Source organism: Oncorhynchus clarkii, chromosome 19 (genome assembly GCF_045791955.1).
Source record: "Oncorhynchus clarkii lewisi isolate Uvic-CL-2024 chromosome 19, UVic_Ocla_1.0, whole genome shotgun sequence".
Lineage (NCBI taxonomy): Eukaryota > Metazoa > Chordata > Actinopteri > Salmoniformes > Salmonidae > Oncorhynchus > Oncorhynchus clarkii.
Genome location: NC_092165.1, coordinates 60,455,611 through 60,478,145, shown reverse-complemented (window position 1 = coordinate 60,478,145; position 22,535 = coordinate 60,455,611). Strand labels below are relative to the sequence as shown.

Sequence of the window (22,535 nt, the reverse complement as noted above, 5' to 3'; positions counted from 1 at the left end):
TTATTTATGTTCTCCCTAATTTCAGGATATCCAAATGGTAGTTACAGTCTTGTCTCATCGCCGCAACTGCCCTACGGACTGGGGAGAGGCGAAGGTCGAGAGCCATGCGTCCTCCGAAACACAACCCAACCAAGCCGCACTGCTTCTTGACACACTGCTCGCTTAACCCGGAAAGGCAGCCGCACCAATGTGTCGGAGGAAACACCATCTAGCTGGCGACCGAAGTCAGGTTTCCCGGTCGTGGCTGGCTGTGTTACAGCCTGGGATCGAACCTGGGTCTGTAGTGACGCCTCAAGCACTGCGGGAGGCCTGGGGTCAGGAGGCCTGGGGTCAGGGGGCCTGGGGTCAGGAGGCCTGGGGTCGGGAGGCCTGGGGTCGGGAGGCCTGGGGTCAGGAGGCCTGGGGTCAGGAGGCCTGGGGTCGGGAGGCCTGGGGTCGGGAGGAGTCGGGAGGCCTGGGGTAGGGGGGCCTGGGGTCAGGAGGCCTGGGGTCGGGAGGAGTCGGGGGGCCTGGGGTCAGGAGGCCTGGGGTCGGGAGGAGTCGGGAGGCCTGGGGTCGGGAGGAGTCGGGAGGCCTGGGGTAGGGGGGCATTTATTGTAAAGTTACTAAATGTATTGTAAAGTTGTCGCATTTATTGTAAACATATGCAGTAACTTTACAATAAATGCGACAACTTTACAATACATTTAGTAACTTTACAATAAATGCGACAACTTTACAATACATTTAGTAACTTTACAATAAATGCAATAACTTTATCGTATCTTTACACTCACCTTCTGCCTCGTACTCTTCCGTTCCGCTTTCATGAGCATTCCAGCGCTGTTGAAGGAGGTAACAACAGCGTTAGTAAAACATTGCATTAAAACACCCAGACAAGACAACCTACTTTGTCGTGTGCTAGTCAGCAGTCTTCAAAACACTGCTCTCTCTCTCCGTGGAGGGGGGGGGGGGGTAGGAGCAGGCAGGGTGTCCAACCAATAGGACAACGGCAGAGGCCCCTCTGATGGTCAAAGGTGAAGCTAGAGATGGTCAACCATAACAGAGAATTAAAGAGAGAGACCGATCCCAAGTTGATTAAAAACCCTCACAGTTGTCTTACTATGTTTCTCTTTCTCTCTCTCTCTCTCTCTAAACCCTCTTTTATTCAGTATTTTTCCTAATCTATTTTAAGGACAATTCTCCAAGAAAGCCTATATTGACAAAAAAAAAAAAACGTTAAATTTTGACTTGCACAATCTACATCATAGGTGTATGTCTGCTGCGTCACAAAAAATATAACGTCACTTTTTTTTTTACAAACTAAAAGAGTCAAATTGTTTGTGATAATAAATATGGTAAATAGCAGAATAATATCCCCCCAAGTTCCCATATTTTGGGGGTTACTGGAGTGTAGTGATCTATCGCGCTCAATCCCAGAGACAGTAATCAGGCGTCCAAGACATCTATTGCCTGGGAGGGAAACACAGTGAAGGAATGAAGAACAGATGGCTCTCTCTTCAACTCTCTATTCTATCACTGGGTATATAGGCATCTGTGAGGGAGGGGTGAAGCTCATTGTTCCTCCGCCAGACCCCTAAAAAAAGCCCCTCCCAGATCAGGAAGAGCCCCCTGACCCTTCCCCATCTTCTGGTGCACCAGGCTGGAGGCTGGGCATTGTTCATCCCAAATGGCACCCAGGGCTCTGGTGAAAAGTAGTGCACTATGTAGGATGAAAGGTATTGCACTATGTAGGATGAAAGGTAGTGCACTATGTAGGATGAAAGGTAGTGCACTATGTAGGATGAAAAGTAGTGCACTATGTAGGATGAAAAGTAGTGCACTATGTAGGATGAAAAGTAGTGCACTATGTAGGATGAAAAGTAGTGCACTATGTAGGATGAAAAGTAGTGCACTATGTAGGATGAAAAGTAGTGCACTATGTAGAATGAAAAGTAGTGCACTATGTAGGATGAAAAGTAGTGCACTATGTAGGATGAAAGGTAGTGCACTATGTAGGATGAAAAGTAGTGCACTATGTAGGATGAAAACTAGTGCACTATGTAGGATGAAAAGTAGTGCACTATGTAGGATGAAAAGTAGTGCACTATGTAGGATGAAAAGTAGTGCACTATGTAGGATGAAAGATAGTGCACTATGTAGGATGAAAAGTAGTGCACTATGTAGGGGATTGGGTCCCACTACATTGACATTACAGTCATTTTAGCAGACTCTCTTATCCGGAGCGACTTACAGAAGCAATTAGGGTTGAGTGCCTTGTTCAAGGGCACAGACAGATTTTTATCATCTAGTCGGCTAAGGATTCAAACCTTTCGGTTACCGGGCCAACGCTCTTAACCACTAGGCTGCCTGCAGTCCTGTGGAGAAACAATCCCAGATTAGTCAGTATCCCGGCACGCTGTGTTCCTCGTCAGTGTCTCACAATGTTTGACACGGGTGGAGAAAGGTGAAATAATGACACAAAACAAAATACTAACCTCCAGCTACAGAGAGCAGTATGATAATACTAACCTCCAGAGAGCAGTATGATAATACTAACCTCCAGCTACATAGAGCAGTATGATAATACTAACCTCCAGAGAGCAGTATGATAATACTAACCTCCAGAGAGCTGTATGGTAATACTAACCTCCAGCTACAGAGAGCAGTATGATAATACTACCCTACAGAGAGCAGTATGATAATACTAACCTCCAGCTACAGAGAGCAGTATGATAATACTAACCTCCAGAGAGCAGTATGATAATACTAACCTCCAGAGAGCAGTATGATAATACTAACCTACAGAGAGCAGTATGATAATACTAACCTCCAGAGAGCAGTATGATAATACTAACCTCCAGAGAGCAGTATGATAATACTAACCTCCAGAGAGCAGTATGATAATACTAACCTCCAGAGAGCAGTATGATAATACTAACCTCCAGAGAGCAGTATGATAATACTAACCTCCAGAGAGCAGTATGATAATACTAACCTCCAGAGAGCAGTATGATAATACTAACCTCCAGAGAGCAGTATGATAATACTAACCTCCAGAGAGCAGTATGATAATACTAACCTCCAGAGAGCTGTATGATAATACTAACCTCCAGAGAGCAGTATGATAATACTAACCTCCAGCTACAGAGAGCAGTATGATAATACTAACCTCCAGAGAGCTGTATGATAATACTAACCTCCAGAGAGCAGTATGACAATACTAACCTACAGCTACAGAGAGCAGTATGATAATACTAACCTCCAGCTACAGAGAGCAGTATGATAATACTAACCTACAGGGAGCAGTATGACAATAATAATCTCCTGCTCTCTCTCTTAGTGAGGTCGGTACTGATGTTGGGGGATAAGGCCTGGCTTGCAGTCGGTGTTCCAATTCATCCCAAAGGTGTCCGATTTGACTTGAGGTCAGGACTCTGTCCAGGCCAGTCAAGTTCTTCCACACCAATCTTGACAAACCATTTCTGTATGGACCTCGCTTTGTGCACGGGAGCATTTTCATGCTGAAACAGGAAAGGGCCTTCCCCAAACTGTTGCCACAAAGTTGGAAGCACAGAATCATCTAGAATGTCATTTTATGCTGTAGTGTTAAGATTTCCCTTCTCTGGAACTAAGGGGCCCGAACCATGAAGCACAGACCCAGACCATTATTCCTCCTCCACCAAACTTTACAGTTGGCACAATGCATTGGGGGCAGGTAGCGTTCTCCTGACATCCGCCAAACCCAGATTCGTCCATCGGACTGCCAGGTGCAGGCAGCTCTAGCAGGGCAGAAATTTGACGAAACTGACTTGTTGGGTAAAGTGCCACGTTGAAATTCACTGAGCTCTTCAGTAAGGCCATTCTACTGACAATGTTTGTCTATGGAGATCGCATGGCCATGTGCTCGATTTTAAACACCTGTCAGCAACGGGTTGGTCTGAAATAGCCGAACCCACTAGTTTGAAGGGCTGTCCACATACGGCTGTATATCTAGTGTTCGATCAAGATCAACCTTGCCATCGAGCAGCTTAAACCAGCACCTGCCACCAAGAGATAAGATCATCCCTAACCCCCTGGTCCCAGATCAGCTTGCGCCTTCTAACCAACTCCTACAGTTATTGTCACGAGCCACTGGCAAAACAACACAAACAGATCTGGGACCAGGTAGATTATCCGAAACTAGAAGATCAAGCAGCTGACCAGGGTTACAGCAGCACATATTCTAACCATGTCTTATAACAGGGGGATTTAACCTTACAGGTTCATCATTGTGGGTTGAGTCACTGACGTGATCTTTCTGTCCGGGGTTGGCGCTCCACCCTTGGGTTGTGCCGTGGGGGAGATCTTCGTGGGCTATACTCGGATTTGTCTCAGGATAGTAAGTTAGTGGTTGAAGATATCCCTCTAGTGGTGTGGGGGCTGTGCTTTGGCAAAGTGGGTGGGGTTATATCCTTCCTGTTTGGCCCTGTCAGATGGGGCCACAGTGTCTCCTGACCCCTCCTGTCTCAGCCTCCAGTATTTATGCTGCAGTAGTTTATGTGTCGGGGGGCTAGGGTCAGTCTGTTATATCTGGAGTATTTCTCCTGTCATATCCGGGGTCCTGTGTGAATTTAAGTATGCTCTCTCTAATACTATCTCTTCTATTCTCTCTCTGTTTTTCTCTCTCTCTATCTCTCTCTCTCTCTTGGAAGACCTGAGTCCAAGGACCATGCCTCAGGACTACCTGGCCTGATGACTCTTTGTTGTCCCCAGTCCACCTGGTCGTGCTGATGCTCCAGTTTCAACTGTTCTGCCTGCGGCTATGGAACCCTGACCTGTTCACCGGACGTGCTACCTGTCCCAGACCTGCTGTTTCCAACTCTCTAGAGACAGCAGCAGCGGTAGAGATACTCTCAATGATCGGCTATGAAAAGCCAACTGACATTTACTCCTGAGGTGCTGACGTGCTTTACCCTCGACAACTACTGTGATTATTATTATTTGACCATGCTGGTCATTTATGAACATTTGAACATCTTGGCCATGTTCTGTTATAATCTCCACCCGGCACAGCCAGAAGAGGACTGGCCACCCCTCATAGCCTGGTTCCTCTCTAGGTTTCTTCCTAGGTTCCTGCCTTTCTAGGGAGTTTTTCCTAGCCACCGTGCTTCTACACCTGCATTGCTTGCTGTTGGGGGTTTTAGGCTGGGTTTCTGTACAGCACTTTGATATATCAGCTGATGTAAGAAGGGCTTTATAAATACATTTGATTGATTGATGGCCAAAAGCATGTCCCAGGCTAGATTTAATATGGCTTCCTAATCTAGGAAAATACTTTTCTTCTTGTGAGAGACATTGTAGGTGGTATTGTTGACAACCATGGAGAGAGTTATCGGAGAGCTGCTGCCAATGACTGGAACGAATGACAAAAATCACTGAAGCTGGAGACTCTTATCTTCCTCACTAGCTTTAAGCACCAGCTGTCAGAGCAGCTCACAGATTACTGCACCTGTACATAGCTCATCTACAGTGCCTTGCGAAAGTATTCGGCCCCCCACTGACCTTTTGCCACATTTCAGGCTTCAAACATAAAGATATAAAACTGTATTTTTTTGTGAAGAATCAACAACAAGTGGGACACAATCATGAAGTGGAACGACATTTATTGGATATTTCAAACTTTTTTAACAAATCAAAAACTGAATAATTGGGCGTGCAAAATTATTCAGCCCCCTTAAGTTAATACTTTGTAGCGCCACCTTTTGCTGCGATTACAGCTGTAAGTCGCTTGGGGTATGTCTCTATCAGTTTTGCACATCGAGAGACTGACATTTTTTCCCATTCCTCCTTGCAAAACAGCTCGAGCTCAGTGAGGTTGGATGGAGAGCATTTGTGAACAGCAGTTTTCAGTTCTTTCCACAGATTCTCGATTGGATTCAGGTCTGGACTTTGACTTGGCCATTCTAACACCTGGATATGTTTATTTTTGAACCATTCCATTGTAGATTTTGCTTTATGTTTTGGATCATTGTCTTGTTGGAAGACAAATCTCCGTCCCAGTCTCAGGTCTTTTGCAGACTCCATCAGGTTTTCTTCCAGAATGGTCCTGTATTTGGCTCCATGCATCTTCCCATCAATTTTAACCATCTTCCCTGTCCCTGCTGAAGAAAAGCAGGCCCAAACCATGATGCTGCCACCACCATGTTTGACAATGGGGATGGTGTGTTCAGTGTGATGAGCTGTGTTGCTTTTACGCCAAACATAACGTTTTGCATTGTTGCCAAAAAGTTCAATTTTGGTTTCATCTGACCAGAGCACCTTCTTCCACATGTTTGGTGTGTCTCCCAGGTGGCTTGTGGCAAACTTTAAACGACACTTTTTATGGATATCTTTAAGAAATGGCTTTCTTCTTGCCACTCTTCCATAAAGGCCAGATTTGTGCAATATACGACTGATTGTTGTCCTATGGACAGAGTCTCCCACCTCAGCTGTAGATCTCTGCAGTTCATCCAGAGTGATCATGGGCCTCTTGGCTGCATCTCTGATCAGTCTTCTCCTTGTATGAGCTGAAAGTTTAGAGGGACGGCCAGGTCTTGGTAGATTTGCAGTGGTCTGATACGCCTTCCATTTCAATATTATCGCTTGCACAGTGCTCCTTGGGATGTTTAAAGCTTGGGAAATCTTTTTGTATCCAAATCCGGCTTTAAACTTCTTCACAACAGTATCTCGGACCTGCCTGGTGTGTTCCTTGTTCTTCATGATGCTCTCTGCGCTTTTGACAGACCTCTGAGACTATCACAGTGCAGGTGCATTTATACGGAGACTTGATTACACACAGGTGGATTGTATTTATCATCATTAGTCATTTAGGTCAACATTGGATCATTCAGAGATCCTCACTGAACTTCTGGAGAGAGTTTGCTGCACTGAAAGTAAAGGGGCTGAATAATTTTGCACGCCCAATTTTTCAGTTTTTGATTTGTTAAAAAAGTTTGAAATATCCAATAAATGTCGTTCCACATGTGTAACTCTGTGTTGTTGTATGTGTCGAACTGCTGTGCTTTATCTTGGCCAGGTCGCAATTGTAAATGAGAACTTGTTCTCAACTGGCCTACCTGGTTAAATAAAGGTGTTCTCAACTAGCCTACCTGGTTAAATAAAGGTGTTCTCAACTAGCCTACCTGGTTAAATAAAGGTGTTCTCAACTAGCCTACCTGGTTAAATAAAGGTGTTCTCAACTAGCCTACCTGGTTAAATAAAGGTGTTCTCAACTAGCCTACCTGGTTAAATGAAGGTGTTCTCAACTAGCCTACCTGGTTAAATAAAGGTGTTCTCAACTAGCCTACCTGGTTAAATAAAGGTGTTCTCAACTAGCCTACCTGGTGAAATAAAGGTGTTCTCAACTAGCCTACCTGGTTAAATAAAGGTGTTCTCAACTGGCCTACCTGGTTAAATAAAGGTGTTCTCAACTAGCCTACCTGGTTAAATAAAGGTGTTCTCAACTAGCCTACTTGGTTAAATAAAGGTGAAATTAAAAATACATTTAAAAAAAGAGGAGAGTCCCTTGACTCTCTCCTCCTCCATCTCAGTCTCTCCTCCTCCATGTCTCTCTCTCTCTCCTCCTCCATGTCTCTCTCTCTCTCCTCCTCCATGTCTCTCTCTCTCCTCCTCCACCTCCATGTCTCTCTCTCCTCTCCCATGACTCTCTCTCTCTCTCCTCTCCCATGACTCTCTCCCCCATCTCAGTCTCTCCTCCTCCATGTCTCTCTCTCCCATCTCAGTCTCTCCTCCTCCATGTCTCTCTCTCCCTCTCCTCTCCCATGACTCTCTCTCTCTCCTCTCTCATGAATCTCTCCCCATCTCAGTCTCTCCTCCTCCTCCTCCTCCATGTCTCTCTCCCTCTCCTCTCCCATAACTCTCTCTACTCCTCATCCATGATTCTCTCTCTCCCTCTCTACTCTCCTCCATGTCTCTCTCTCCCTCCCATCTCCCATGACTCTCTCTACTCCTCATCCATGATTCTCTCTATCCCTCTCTACTCTCCTCCATGACTCTCTCTCCCTCTCGTCGTCTCCTCCTCCCCACCCCTTAATTCTTTGTCAGCTGAAATCCCTGGCCTGTCTCAACATGAAGATGTGGAGGGGGATAAAACACTGTCGTTGTCTTGACCACCACAACACTGGCAGCATAGTGAGCACACACACACACGCACGCGCACGCACACACACACACACACACACACACACACACACACACACACACACACACACACACACACACACACACACACACACACACACACACACACACACACACACACACACACACACACACACACACACACACACACAGAGCAAGGTTCAAAGTACCCTGGTTCCTAATCAGTGTACATACAGTATTATATTAAGAGTCAATCATGTCTTTTTATTTAACTTTGTTTTAACTAGGCAAGTCAGTTACGAACAAATTCTTATGTTACAATGACGGCCTACCAGAAGACAAAAGGCCTCCTGTGGGGGCGTGGCCTGGGATTAAAAATAAAAATATAGGACAAAACATCACGACAAGAGAGACACCACAACACTACATGAAGAGAGACACTACAACACTACATGAAGAGAGACACCACAACACTACATGAAGAGAGACACCACAACACTACATAAAGAGAGACACCACAACACTACATAAAGAGATACCTAACACAACAACATAGCAAGGCAGCAACACATGACAACACAGCATGGTAGCAACACAACATGACAACAACATGGTAGCAACACAGTATAACACAGCATGGTAGCAACATAACATGACAACAACATGGTAGCAACACAACATGACAACAACATGGTAGCAACACAACAACAGCATGGTAGCAACACAACATGACAACAACATGGTAGCAACACAGTATAACACAACATGGTAGCAACACAACATGACAACAACACGGTAGCAACACAACATGATAGCAACACAACATGGTAGCAACACAACATGACAACAACATGGTAGCAACACAACAACAACATGATAGCAACACAACATGGTAGCAACACAACATGACAACAACATGGTAGCAACACAACATGACAACAACATGGTAGCAACACAACATGACAACAACATGGTAGCAATACAGCATGACGACAACATGGTAGCAACACAACATGGTAGCAGAACAAAACATGGTACAAACATTCTTGGTCCCAGACAACAACACAACGGGCAAGAAGGTAGAGACGACAATACATCACACAAAGCAGCCACAACTGTCAGTAAGAGTGTCCATGATTGAGTCTTTGAACGAAGTGATGGAGATAAAAACTGTCCAGTTGGAGTGGTTTGTTTTTGTAACTTGTTCCAGTCGCTAGCTGCATAGCTGAATCAATCTGTACAACAACAAAGACCAACGAATGTCCAGTTACCGTAGACAGGTGTTGACCTACAAGTGTCAGCAATGACAAAACAAGAGGTGCTATTTCTGTTGAAGTACAGTGTAGAAGTGGGCCGAGGTTGATCATCTTAAGTTCTCTGGTATACTTTAGCATCGCTGTTATTGATATATAGACAATTCATAGATAGACATAGTTGAGAATAGCCAGAGAGGAACCTTGTGAAGGCTTTGTGTTAGAGGAGTGTGTGTGTGTGTGTGTGCGTGCCTACATTTCATTTAAAGATCTGGCACTAAGCTGATTATCTAGCAATAACACCAACATGCTCCTATCAGCCTTCAACCTTCAGCCTTACTCCGGGCTACTGAGAAAACACACAACATGCAAGGATAGGGAGAGACGAGGACAGAGAGAGAATGAGGACACAGAGAGAGACGAGGACAGAGAGAAAATGAGGACAGAGAGAGAGAGGAGGACACAGAGAGAGGATGACAGAGTGAGAGGAGGACACAGAGAGAGACGAGGACAGAGAGAGGAGGAGACGAGGACAGAGAGAGACGAGGACAGAGACAAGGAAAGAGTGAGATGAGGACAGAGAGAGAGAGACAAGGACAGAGTGAGAGGAGGACACAGAGAGAGACGAGGACAGAGAGAGAATGAGGACAGAGAGAGAGACGAGGACACAGAGAGAGACAAGGACACAGAGAGAGAGGAGGACAGAGAGAGAGAGGAGGACACAGAGAGAGACGATGACAGAGAGAGACAAGGAAAGAGAGAGATGAGGACAGAGAGATGAGGACAGAGAGAGAGACGATGACAGAGAGAGACAAGGAAAGAGAGAGATGAGGACAGAGAGATGAGGACAGAGAGAGAGACAAGGACAGAGTAAGAGGAGGACACAGAGAGAGACGAGGACAGAGAGACGAGAACAGAGAGACGAGGACAGAGAGAGAGAGACGAGGACAGAGAGAGACAAGGACCGAGAAAGGCAAGGACAGCAGGTAGCCTTGAGTCTAGGCCCGTCTCCACAAAGCAGCCTTCTGGTACAGGCAGTTCCTGGTACAGCTCCTGAGGTTGTCTGATGTATCTCTAATGCAGGGTCAAAGTGCTCGACACGTAGAAAGCAGAGAGGAGATCATGGAACATACAGAACCATATCGACTGTTGATTTAGCTGATAGGGTCCGTGTCTTTATCATTGTGTGTTGGCAGTAGAAGGAGAACCGAAGCCCAATACCGATGGTACTGGTAGAAAGTGGTGACACCGTATGTGAAGAATAACAGCAAGAGTTGAAACTGAGGTGATGAATATTAGTATATCCCTCCCTCCCTCCCTCCCTCCCTCCCTCCATCCATTCATCCATCCATCCAATCATCCCTCCCTCCCCCCATTCATCCCTCCCTCCCTCTCTCCCTCCATCCATCCATTCACCCCTCCCTCCCTCCCTCCCTCCATCCAATCATCCCTCCCTCCATTCACCCATTCACCCATTCATCCATCCATTCACCCCTCCCTCCCTCCCTCCCTCCCTCCCTTCACCCATCCATCCATCCATTGACCCCTCCCTCCCTCCCTCCGTCCCTCCCTCCCTCCATCCATCCATTCTCAATTCAGAACGAATTGCAAAAATCGCTGAAGTTGGAGACTTTTATCTCCCTCACCAACTTCAAACATCTGCTATCTGAGCAGCTAACCGATCGCTGCAGCTGTACATAGTCTATTGGTAAATAGCCCACCCATTTTCACCTACCTCATCCCCATACTGTTTTTATTTATTTTTCTGCTCTTTTGCACACCAATATCTCTACCTGTACATAACCATCTGATCATTTATCACTCCAGTGTTAATCTGCATAATTGTAATTATTTGCCTACCTTCTCATGCCTTTTGCACACAATGTATATATAGACTCCCCTTTTTTCTACTGTGTTATTGACTTGTTAATTGTTTACTCCATGTGTAACTCTGTGTTGTCTGTTCACACTGCTATGCCTTATCTTGGCCAGGTCGCAGTTGTAAATGAGAACTTGTTCTCAACTAGCCTACCTGGTTAAATAAAGGTGTTCTCAACTAGCCTACCTGGTTAAATAAAGGTGTTCTCAACTAGCCTACCTGGTTAAATAAAGGTGTTCTCAACTAGCCTACCTGGTTAAATAAAGGTGTTCTCAACTAGCCTACCTGGTTAAATAAAGGTGTTCTCAACTAGCCTACCTGGTTAAATAAAGGTGTTCTCAACTAGCCCACCTGGTTAAATAAAGGTGTTCTCAACTAGCCTACCTGGTTAAATAAAGGTGTTCTCAACTAGCCTACCTGGTTAAATAAAGGTGTTCTCAACTGGCCTACCTGGTTAAATAAAGGTGTTCTCAACTGGCCTACCTGGTTAAATAAAGGTGTTCTCAACTAGCCCACCTGGTTAAATAAAGGTGTTCTCAACTAGCCTACCTGGTTAAATAAAGGTGTTCTCAACTAGCCCACCTGGTTAAATAAAGGTGTTCTCAACTAGCCTACCTGGTTAAATAAAGGTGTTCTCAACTAGCCTACCTGGTTAAATAAAGGTGTTCTCAACTAGCCCACCTGGTTAAATAAAGGTGTTCTCAACTAGCCTACCTGGTTAAATAAAGGTGTTCTCAACTAGCCTACCTGGTTAAATAAAGGTGTTCTCAACTAGCCTACCTGGTTAAATAAAGGTGTTCTCAACTAGCCCACCTGGTTAAATAAAGGTGTTCTCAACTAGCCCACCTGGTTAAATAAAGGTGTTCTCAACTAGCCTACCTGGTTAAATAAAGGTGTTCTCAACTAGCCTACCTGGTTAAATAAAGGTGTTCTCAACTAGCCTACCTGGTTAAATAAAGGTGTTCTCAACTAGCCCACCTGGTTAAATAAAGGTGTTCTCAACTAGCCCACCTGGTTAAATAAAGGTGTTCTCAACTAGCCTACCTGGTTAAATAAAGGTGTTCTCAACTAGCCTACCTGGTTAAATAAAGGTGTTCTCAACTAGCCTACCTGGTTAAATAAAGGTGTTCTCAACTAGCCTACCTGGTTAAATAAAGGTGTTCTCAACTAGCCCACCTGGTTAAATAAAGGTGTTCTCAACTAGCCCACCTGGTTAAATAAAGGTGTTCTCAACTAGCCTACCTGGTTAAATAAAGGTGTTCTCAACTAGCCCACCTGGTTAAATAAAGGTGTTCTCAACTGGCCCACCTGGTTAAATAAAGGTGTTCTCAACTGGCCCACCTGGTTAAATAAAGGTGTTCTCAACTGGCCTACCTGGTTAAATAAAGGTGTTCTCAACTAGCCTACCTGGTTAAATAAAGGTGTTCTCAACTGGCCTACCTGGTTAAATAAAGGTGTTCTCAACTAGCCTACCTGGTTAAATAAAGGTGTTCTCAACTGGCCTACCTGGTTAAATAAAGGTGTTCTCAACTGGCCCACCTGGTTAAATAAAGGTGTTCTCAACTGGCCCACCTGGTTAAATAAAGGTGTTCTCAACTAGCCCACCTGGTTAAATAAAGGTGTTCTCAACTAGCCTACCTGGTTAAATAAAGGTGTTCTCAACTAGCCTACCTGGTTAAATAAAGGTGTTCTCAACTAGCCTACCTGGTTAAATAAAGGTGTTCTCAACTAGCCTACCTGGTTAAATAAAGGTGTTCTCAACTAGCCCACCTGGTTAAATAAAGGTGTTCTCAACTAGCCCACCTGGTTAAATAAAGGTGTTCTCAACTAGCCTACCTGGTTAAATAAAGGTGTTCTCAACTAGCCCACCTGGTTAAATAAAGGTGTTCTCAACTGGCCCACCTGGTTAAATAAAGGTGTTCTCAACTGGCCCACCTGGTTAAATAAAGGTGTTCTCAACTGGCCTACCTGGTTAAATAAAGGTGTTCTCAACTAGCCTACCTGGTTAAATAAAGGTGTTCTCAACTGGCCTACCTGGTTAAATAAAGGTGTTCTCAACTGGCCTACCTGGTTAAATAAAGGTGTTCTCAACTAGCCCACCTGGTTAAATAAAGGTGTTCTCAACTGGCCTACCTGGTTAAATAAAGGTGTTCTCAACTATCCTACCTGGTTAAATAAAGGTGTTCTCAACTAGCCTACCTGGTTAAATAAAGGTGTTCTCAACTAGCCTACCTGGTTAAATAAAGGTGTTCTCAACTAGCCTACCTGGTTAAATAAAGGTGTTCTCAACTATCCTACCTGGTTAAATAAAGGTGTTCTCAACTAGCCTACCTGGTTAAATACAGGTGTTCTCAACTAGCCTACCTGGTTAAATAAAGGTGTTCTCAACTAGCCTACCTGGTTAAATAAAGGTGTTCTCAACTAGCCTACCTGGTTAAATAAAGGTGTTCTCAACTAGCCTACCTGGTTAAATAAAGGTGTTCTCAACTAGCCTACCTGGTTAAATAAAGGTGTTCTCAACTAGCCCACCTGGTTAAATAAAGGTGTTCTCAACTAGCCTACCTGGTTAAATAAAGGTGTTCTCAACTAGCCTACCTGGTTAAATAAAGGTGTTCTCAACTAGCCTACCTGGTTAAATAAAGGTGTTCTCAACTGGCCTACCTGGTTAAATAAAGGTGTTCTCAACTAGCCTACCTGGTTAAATAAAGGTGTTCTCAACTAGCCTACCTGGTTAAATAAAGGTGTTCTCAACTAGCCTACCTGGTTAAATAAAGGTGTTCTCAACTGGCCTACCTGGTTAAATAAAGGTGTTCTCAACTAGCCTACCTGGTTAAATAAAGGTGTTCTCAACTGGCCTACCTGGTTAAATAAAGGTGTTCTCAACTGGCCTACCTGGTTAAATAAAGGTGTTCTCAACTAGCCCACCTGGTTAAATAAAGGTGTTCTCAACTGGCCCACCTGGTTAAATAAAGGTGTTCTCAACTAGCCCACCTGGTTAAATAAAGGTGTTCTCAACTAGCCCACCTGGTTAAATAAAGGTGTTCTCAACTGGCCTACCTGGTTAAATAAAGGTGTTCTCAACTGGCCTACCTGGTTAAATAAAGGTGTTCTCAACTAGCCTACCTGGTTAAATAAAGGTGTTCTCAACTGGCCTACCTGGTTAAATAAAGGTGTTCTCAACTAGCCTACCTGGTTAAATAAAGGTGTTCTCAACTAGCCTACCTGGTGAAATAAAGGTGTTCTCAACTAGCCTACCTGGTGAAATAAAGGTGTTCTCAACTAGCCTACCTGGTTAAATAAAGGTGTTCTCAACTAGCCTACCTGGTTAAATAAAGGTGTTCTCAACTAGCCTACCTGGTTAAATAAAGGTGTTCTCAACTAGCCTACCTGGTTAAATAAAGGTGTTCTCAACTAGCCTACCTGGTTAAATAAAGGTGTTCTCAACTAGCCTACCTGGTTAAATAAAGGTGTTCTCAACTAGCCTACCTGGTTAAATAAAGGTGTTCTCAACTAGCCCACCTGGTTAAATAAAGGTGTTCTCAACTAGCCCACCTGGTTAAATAAAGGTGTTCTCAACTGGCCCACCTGGTTAAATAAAGGTGTTCTCAACTGGCCCACCTGGTTAAATAAAGGTGTTCTCAACTAGCCTACCTGGTTAAATAAAGGTGTTCTCAACTAGCCTACCTGGTTAAATAAAGGTGTTCTCAACTAGCCTACCTGGTTAAATAAAGGTGTTCTCAACTGGCCTACCTGGTTAAATAAAGGTGTTCTCAACTAGCCTACCTGGTTAAATAAAGGTGTTCTCAACTAGCCTACCTGGTTAAATAAAGGTGTTCTCAACTAGCCTACCTGGTTAAATAAAGGTGTTCTCAACTGGCCTACCTGGTTAAATAAAGGTGTTCTCAACTAGCCTACCTGGTTAAATAAAGGTGTTCTCAACTGGCCTACCTGGTTAAATAAAGGTGTTCTCAACTGGCCTACCTGGTTAAATAAAGGTGTTCTCAACTAGCCCACCTGGTTAAATAAAGGTGTTCTCAACTGGCCCACCTGGTTAAATAAAGGTGTTCTCAACTAGCCCACCTGGTTAAATAAAGGTGTTCTCAACTAGCCCACCTGGTTAAATAAAGGTGTTCTCAACTGGCCTACCTGGTTAAATAAAGGTGTTCTCAACTGGCCTACCTGGTTAAATAAAGGTGTTCTCAACTAGCCTACCTGGTTAAATAAAGGTGTTCTCAACTGGCCTACCTGGTTAAATAAAGGTGTTCTCAACTAGCCTACCTGGTTAAATAAAGGTGTTCTCAACTGGCCTACCTGGTTAAATAAAGGTGTTCTCAACTGGCCTACCTGGTTAAATAAAGGTGTTCTCAACTAGCCCACCTGGTTAAATAAAGGTGTTCTCAACTGGCCTACCTGGTTAAATAAAGGTGTTCTCAACTAGCCTACCTGGTTAAATAAAGGTGTTCTCAACTAGCCTACCTGGTTAAATAAAGGTGTTCTCAACTAGCCTACCTGGTTAAATAAAGGTGTTCTCAACTAGCCTACCTGGTTAAATAAAGGTGTTCTCAACTATCCTACCTGGTTAAATAAAGGTGTTCTCAACTAGTCTACCTGGTTAAATACAGGTGTTCTCAACTAGCCTACCTGGTTAAATAAAGGTGTTCTCAACTAGCCTACCTGGTTTAATAATGGTGTTCTCAACTATCCTACCTGGTTAAATACAGGTGTTCTCAACTAGCCTACCTGGTTAAATAAAGGTGTTCTCAACTAGCCTACCTGGTTAAATACAGGTGTTCTCAACTATCCTACCTGGTTAAATACAGGTGTTCTCAACTATCCTACCTGGTTAAATACAGGTGTTCTCAACTAGCCCACCTGGTTAAATAAAGGTGTTCTCAACTAGCCCACCTGGTTAAATACAGGTGTTCTCAACTATCCTACCTGGTTAAATAAAGGTGTTCTCAACTAGCCCACCTGGTTAAATAAAGGTGTTCTCAACTATCCTACCTGGTTAAATACAGGTGTTCTCAACTATCCTACCTGGTTAAATACAGGTGTTCTCAACTAGCCTACCTGGTTAAATAAAGGTGTTCTCAACTAGCCTACCTGGTTAAATAAAGGTGTTCTCAACTATCCTACCTGGTTAAATAAAGGTGTTCTCAACTGGCCTACCTGGTTAAATAAAGGTGTTCTCAACTGGCCTACCTGGTTAAATAAAGGTGTTCTCAACTAGCCCACCTGGTTAAATAAAGGTGTTCTCAACTAGCCTACCTGGTTAAATAAAGGTGTTCTCAACTAGCCCACCTGGTTAAATAAAGGTGTTCTCAACTAGCCTACCTGGTTAAATAAAGGTGTTCTCAACTAGCCCACCTGGTTAAATAAAGGTGTTCTCAACTATCCTACCTGGTTAAATACAGGTGTTCTCAACTATCCTACCTGGTTAAATACAGGTGTTCTCAACTAGCCTACCTGGTTAAATAAAGGTGTTCTCAACTAGCCTACCTGGTTAAATAAAGGTGTTCTCAACTATCCTACCTGGTTAAATAAAGGTGTTCTCAACTAGCCTACCTGGTTAAATAAAGGTGTTCTCAACTAGCCTACCTGGTTAAATAAAGGTGTTCTCAACTAGCCTACCTGGTTAAATAAAGGTGTTCTCAACTAGCCTACCTGGTTAAATAAAGGTGTTCTCAACTATCCTACCTGGTTAAATAAAGGTGTTCTCAACTAGCCTACCTGGTTAAATAAAGGTGTTCTCAACTAGCCTACCTGGTTAAATAAAGGTGTTCTCAACTGGCCTACCTGGTTAAATAAAGGTGTTCTCAACTAGCCTACCTGGTTAAATAAAGGTGTTCTCAACTAGCCTACCTGGTTAAATAAAGGTGTTCTCAACTGGCCTACCTGGTTAAATAAAGGTGTTCTCAACTAGCCCACCTGGTTAAATAAAGGTGTTCTCAACTATCCTACCTGGTTAAATAAAGGTGTTCTCAACTAGCCTACCTGGTTAAATAAAGGTGTTCTCAACTAGCCTACCTGGTTAAATAAAGGTGTTCTCAACTGGCCTACCTGGTTAAATAAAGGTGTTCTCAACTAGCCTACCTGGTTAAATAAAGGTGTTCTCAACTATCCTACCTGGTTAAATAAAGGTGTTCTCAACTGGCCTACCTGGTTAAATAAAGGTGTTCTCAACTGGCCTACCTGGTTAAATAAAGGTGTTCTCAACTAGCCCACCTGGTTAAATAAAGGTGTTCTCAACTAGCCTACCTGGTTAAATAAAGGTGTTCTCAACTAGCCTACCTGGTTAAATAAAGGTGTTCTCAACTGGCCTACCTGGTTAAATAAAGGTGTTCTCAACTAGCCTACCTGGTTAAATAAAGGTGTTCTCAACTATCCTACCTGGTTAAATAAAGGTGTTCTCAACTGGCCTACCTGGTTAAATAAAGGTGTTCTCAACTGGCCTACCTGGTTAAATAAAGGTGTTCTCAACTAGCCCACCTGGTTAAATAAAGGTGTTCTCAACTAGCCTACCTGGTTAAATAAAGGTGTTCTCAACTAGCCCACCTGGTTAAATAAAGGTGTTCTCAACTAGCCTACCTGGTTAAATAAAGGTGTTCTCAACTAGCCCACCTGGTTAAATAAAGGTGTTCTCAACTATCCTACCTGGTTAAATACAGGTGTTCTCAACTATCCTACCTGGTTAAATACAGGTGTTCTCAACTAGCCTACCTGGTTAAATAAAGGTGTTCTCAACTAGCCTACCTGGTTAAATAAAGGTGTTCTCAACTATCCTACCTGGTTAAATAAAGGTGTTCTCAACTAGCCTACCTGGTTAAATAAAGGTGTTCTCAACTAGCCTACCTGGTTAAATAAAGGTGTTCTCAACTAGCCTACCTGGTTAAATAAAGGTGTTCTCAACTAGCCTACCTGGTTAAATAAAGGTGTTCTCAACTGGCCTACCTGGTTAAATAAAGGTGTTCTCAACTAGCCCACCTGGTTAAATAAAGGTGTTCTCAACTAGCCTACCTGGTTAAATAAAGGTGTTCTCAACTAGCCCACCTGGTTAAATAAAGGTGTTCTCAACTAGCCTACCTGGTTAAATAAAGGTGTTCTCAACTAGCCCACCTGGTTAAATAAAGGTGTTCTCAACTATCCTACCTGGTTAAATACAGGTGTTCTCAACTATCCTACCTGGTTAAATACAGGTGTTCTCAACTAGCCTACCTGGTTAAATAAAGGTGTTCTCAACTAGCCTACCTGGTTAAATAAAGGTGTTCTCAACTATCCTACCTGGTTAAATAAAGGTGTTCTCAACTAGCCTACCTGGTTAAATAAAGGTGTTCTCAACTAGCCTACCTGGTTAAATAAAGGTGTTCTCAACTAGCCTACCTGGTTAAATAAAGGTGTTCTCAACTAGCCTACCTGGTTAAATAAAGGTGTTCTCAACTATCCTACCTGGTTAAATAAAGGTGTTCTCAACTAGCCTACCTGGTTAAATAAAGGTGTTCTCAACTAGCCTACCTGGTTAAATAAAGGTGTTCTCAACTGGCCTACCTGGTTAAATAAAGGTGTTCTCAACTAGCCTACCTGGTTAAATAAAGGTGTTCTCAACTAGCCTACCTGGTTAAATAAAGGTGTTCTCAACTAGCCTACCTGGTTAAATAAAGGTGTTCTCAACTAGCTTACCTGGTTAAATAAAGGTGTTCTCAACTAGCCTACCTGGTTAAATAAAGGTGTTCTCAACTGGCCTACCTGGTTAAATAAAGGTGTTCTCAACTAGCCTACCTGGTTAAATAAAGGTGTTCTCAACTGGCCTACCTGGTTAAATAAAGGTGTTCTCAACTAGCCTACCTGGTTAAATAAAGGTGTTCTCAACTAGCCTACCTGGTTAAATGAAGGTGTTCTCAACTAGCCTACCTGGTTAAATAAAGGTGTTCTCAACTAGCCTACCTGGTTAAATAAAGGTGTTCTCAACTAGCCTACCTGGTTAAATAAAGGTGTTCTCAACTAGCCTACCTGGTTAAATAAAGGTGTTCTCAACTAGCCTACCTGGTTAAATAAAGGTGTTCTCAACTAGCCCACCTGGTTAAATAAAGGTGTTCTCAACTAGCCTACCTGGTTAAATAAAGGTGTTCTCAACTAGCCTACCTGGTTAAATAAAGGTGTTCTCAACTAGCCCACCTGGTTAAATAAAGGTGTTCTCAACTAGCCTACCTGGTTAAATAAAGGTGTTCTCAACTAGCCTACCTGGTTAAATAAAGGTGTTCTCAACTAGCCTACCTGGTTAAATAAAGGTGTTCTCAACTAGCCCACCTGGTTAAATAAAGGTGTTCTCAACTAGCCTACCTGGTGAAACAAAGGTGTTCTCAACTAGCCCACCTGGTTAAATAAAGGTGTTCTCAACTAGCCCACCTGGTTAAATAAAGGTGTTCTCAACTAGCCTACCTGGTGAAATAAAGGTGTTCTCAACTAGCCCACCTGGTTAAATAAAGGTGTTCTCAACTAGCCTACCTGGTTAAATAAAGGTGTTCTCAACTAGCCTACCTGGTGAAATAAAGGTGTTCTCAACTAGCCCACCTGGTTAAATAAAGGTGTTCTCAACTAGCCTACCTGGTTAAATAAAGGTGTTCTCAACTAGCCTACCTGGTGAAATAAAGGTGTTCTCAACTAGCCCACCTGGTTAAATAAAGGTGTTCTCAACTAGCCTACCTGGTTAAATAAAGGTGTTCTCAACTAGCCTACCTGGTTAAATAAAGGTGTTCTCAACTAGCCTACCTGGTTAAATAAAGGTGTTCTCAACTAGCCTACCTGGTTAAATAAAGGTGTTCTCAACTAGCCTACCTGGTTAAATAAAGGTGTTCTCAACTAGCCTACCTGGTTAAATAAAGGTGTTCTCAACTAGCCTACCTGGTTAAATAAAGGTGTTCTCAACTAGCCTACCTGGTTAAATAAAGGTGTTCTCAACTAGCCTACCTGGTTAAATAAAGGTGTTCTCAACTAGCCTACCTGGTTAAATAAAGGTGTTCTCAACTAGCCTACCTGGTTAAATAAAGGTGTTCTCAACTAGCCTACCTGGTTAAATAAAGGTGTTCTCAACTAGCCTACCTGGTTAAATAAAGGTGTTCTCAACTAGCCTACCTGGTTAAATAAAGGTGTTCTCAACTAGCCTACCTGGTTAAATAAAGGTGTTCTCAACTAGCCTACCTGGTTAAATAAAGGTGTTCTCAACTAGCCTACCTGGTTAAATAAAGGTGTTCTCAACTAGCCTACCTGGTTAAATAAAGGTGTTCTCAACTAGCCTACCTGGTTAAATAAAGGTGTTCTCAACTAGCCTACCTGGTTAAATAAAGGTGTTCTCAACTAGCCTACCTGGTTAAATAAAGGTGTTCTCAACTAGCCCACCTGGTTAAATAAAGGTGTTCTCAACTAGCCCACCTGGTTAAATAAAGGTGTTCTCAACTAGCCCACCTGGTTAAATAAAGGTGTTCTCAACTAGCCCACCTGGTTAAATAAAGGTGTTCTCAACTAGCCCACCTGGTTAAATAAAGGTGTTCTCAACTAGCCCACCTGGTTAAATAAAGGTGTTCTCAACTAGCCTACCTGGTTAAATAAAGGTGTTCTCAACTAGCCCACCTGGTTAAATAAAGGTGTTCTCAACTAGCCCACCTGGTTAAATAAAGGTGAGATAAATAAAAATAATAATAAAAAAAGGTAGGTGTTTACCTCACGTTTCCTGGGCACAGTAGAGTCTTCATGATCTTCTGGGTCTTGCCCTGTAGCGTTTGAGCTGAGCACCTCTGAGAAGTCGGTGACGGTGTCTATGAACTCCGGTGTAGAGTGTCGGCCATAGCGTTTACTACCCCGCACAAACTTAGCTTGGACTGTTGAGTCTGTGGAGAAGGAGAAGGCGATGAGAATGGTCCATACAGAAAACATAATTAAATCACGTCTAAACCTGTCACTACTTCTACCAAAGGTTCATCATTTAAAAACCTACATTTTGTTCTGTCAGGAGGAACAAAAAAAAACACCCTTTATCGGACACCGGGCTTTCAGTGTTTTCACTTCCACTCAGACACAGACTGTGACTCAGGACACATCAGCTCAACTGACAGGGATTTGAAGTCATATTTAAGGTAGAGTGATTACCTGGTCCTAAAAGTTAACACGGATTGACCGGCTCTCTAACTCTACGACACCGATTTAGTAATCCTTCTTAAATAAGTCTTACCTGCCTCCTCTCTCTCTCTCTCTCTCTCTCTGTCTCCCTCTCTCTCTGTCTCTCTCTCTCTCTCTCTCTCTCCCTCCCTCTCTCTCTCTCTCTCTCTCTCTCTCTCTCTCTCTCTCTCTGTCTCTCTCTCTCTCTGTCTCCCTCTCTCTCTGTCTCCCTCTCTCTCTCTCTCTCTCTCTCTCTCTGTCTCCCTCTCTCTCTCTCACTACACTGTCTTCTGACAACGTAACGCCACGTCACTCCAAAGCCCAAGATCATTCACAGCCTCACCAGTCTCTTCCCCCTCCTGGAGTCACCCTCCTCCCCTCTCTTCCATCCTGGAGTCACCCTCCTCCCCTCTCTTCCCTCCTGGAGTCACCCTCCTCCCCTCTCTTCCCTCCTGGAGTCACCCTCCTCCCCTCTCTTCCCCTTGGAGTCACCCTCCTCCCCTCTCCTACCGGAGTCACCCTCCTCCACTCTCTTCCCTCCTGGAGTCACCCTCCTCCACTCTCTTCCCTCCTGGTGTCACCCTCCTCCCCTCTCCTCCCTCCTGGAGTCACCCTCCTCCCATCTCTTCCCTCCTGGAGTCACCCTCCTCCCCTCTCTTCCCTCCTGGAGTCACCCACCTCCCCTCTCTTCTCCTTGGAGTCACCCTCCTCCCCTTTCTTCCCTCCTGGAGTCACGTTCCTCCCCTCTCCTCCCTCCTGGAGTCACCCTCCTCCCCTCTCTTCCCTCCTGGAGTCACCCTCCTCCCCTTTCTTCCCTCCTGGAGTCACCCTCCTCCCCTCTCCTCCCTCCTGGAGTCACCCTCCTCCCCTCTCTTCCCTCCTGGAGTCACCCTCCTCCCCTCTCCTCCCTCTTGGAGTCACCCTCCTCCCCTCTCTTCCCTTGGAGTCAACCTCCTCCCCTCTCCTCCCTCCTGGAGTCACCCTCCTCCCCTCTCCTCCGCTTGGAGTCACCCTCCTCCCCTCTCCTCCTCCTGGAGTCACCCTCCTCCCCTCTCTTCCCCTTGGAGTCACCCTCCTCCCCTCTCTTCCCTTCTGGAGTCACCCTCGTCCCCTCTCCTCCCCCTGGAGTCACC

General features: G+C 44.1%; 1 protein-coding gene across 1 annotated transcript in view; it reads right to left on the bottom strand.

Annotated features, from left to right (window-relative positions):
* Positions 1-22,535, bottom strand: part of LOC139375445 (ninein (GSK3B interacting protein)) — a 99,416-nt gene that overhangs the window by 46,169 nt on the left and 30,712 nt on the right. The window contains exons 4-5 of the mRNA XM_071117235.1: positions 20,968-21,134; positions 777-822 (exon numbers count right to left, since the gene is read on the bottom strand). Coding sequence (XP_070973336.1) covers positions 777-822; positions 20,968-21,134 — 213 coding nt within the window. The remainder of the gene's footprint in view (positions 1-776; positions 823-20,967; positions 21,135-22,535) is intronic.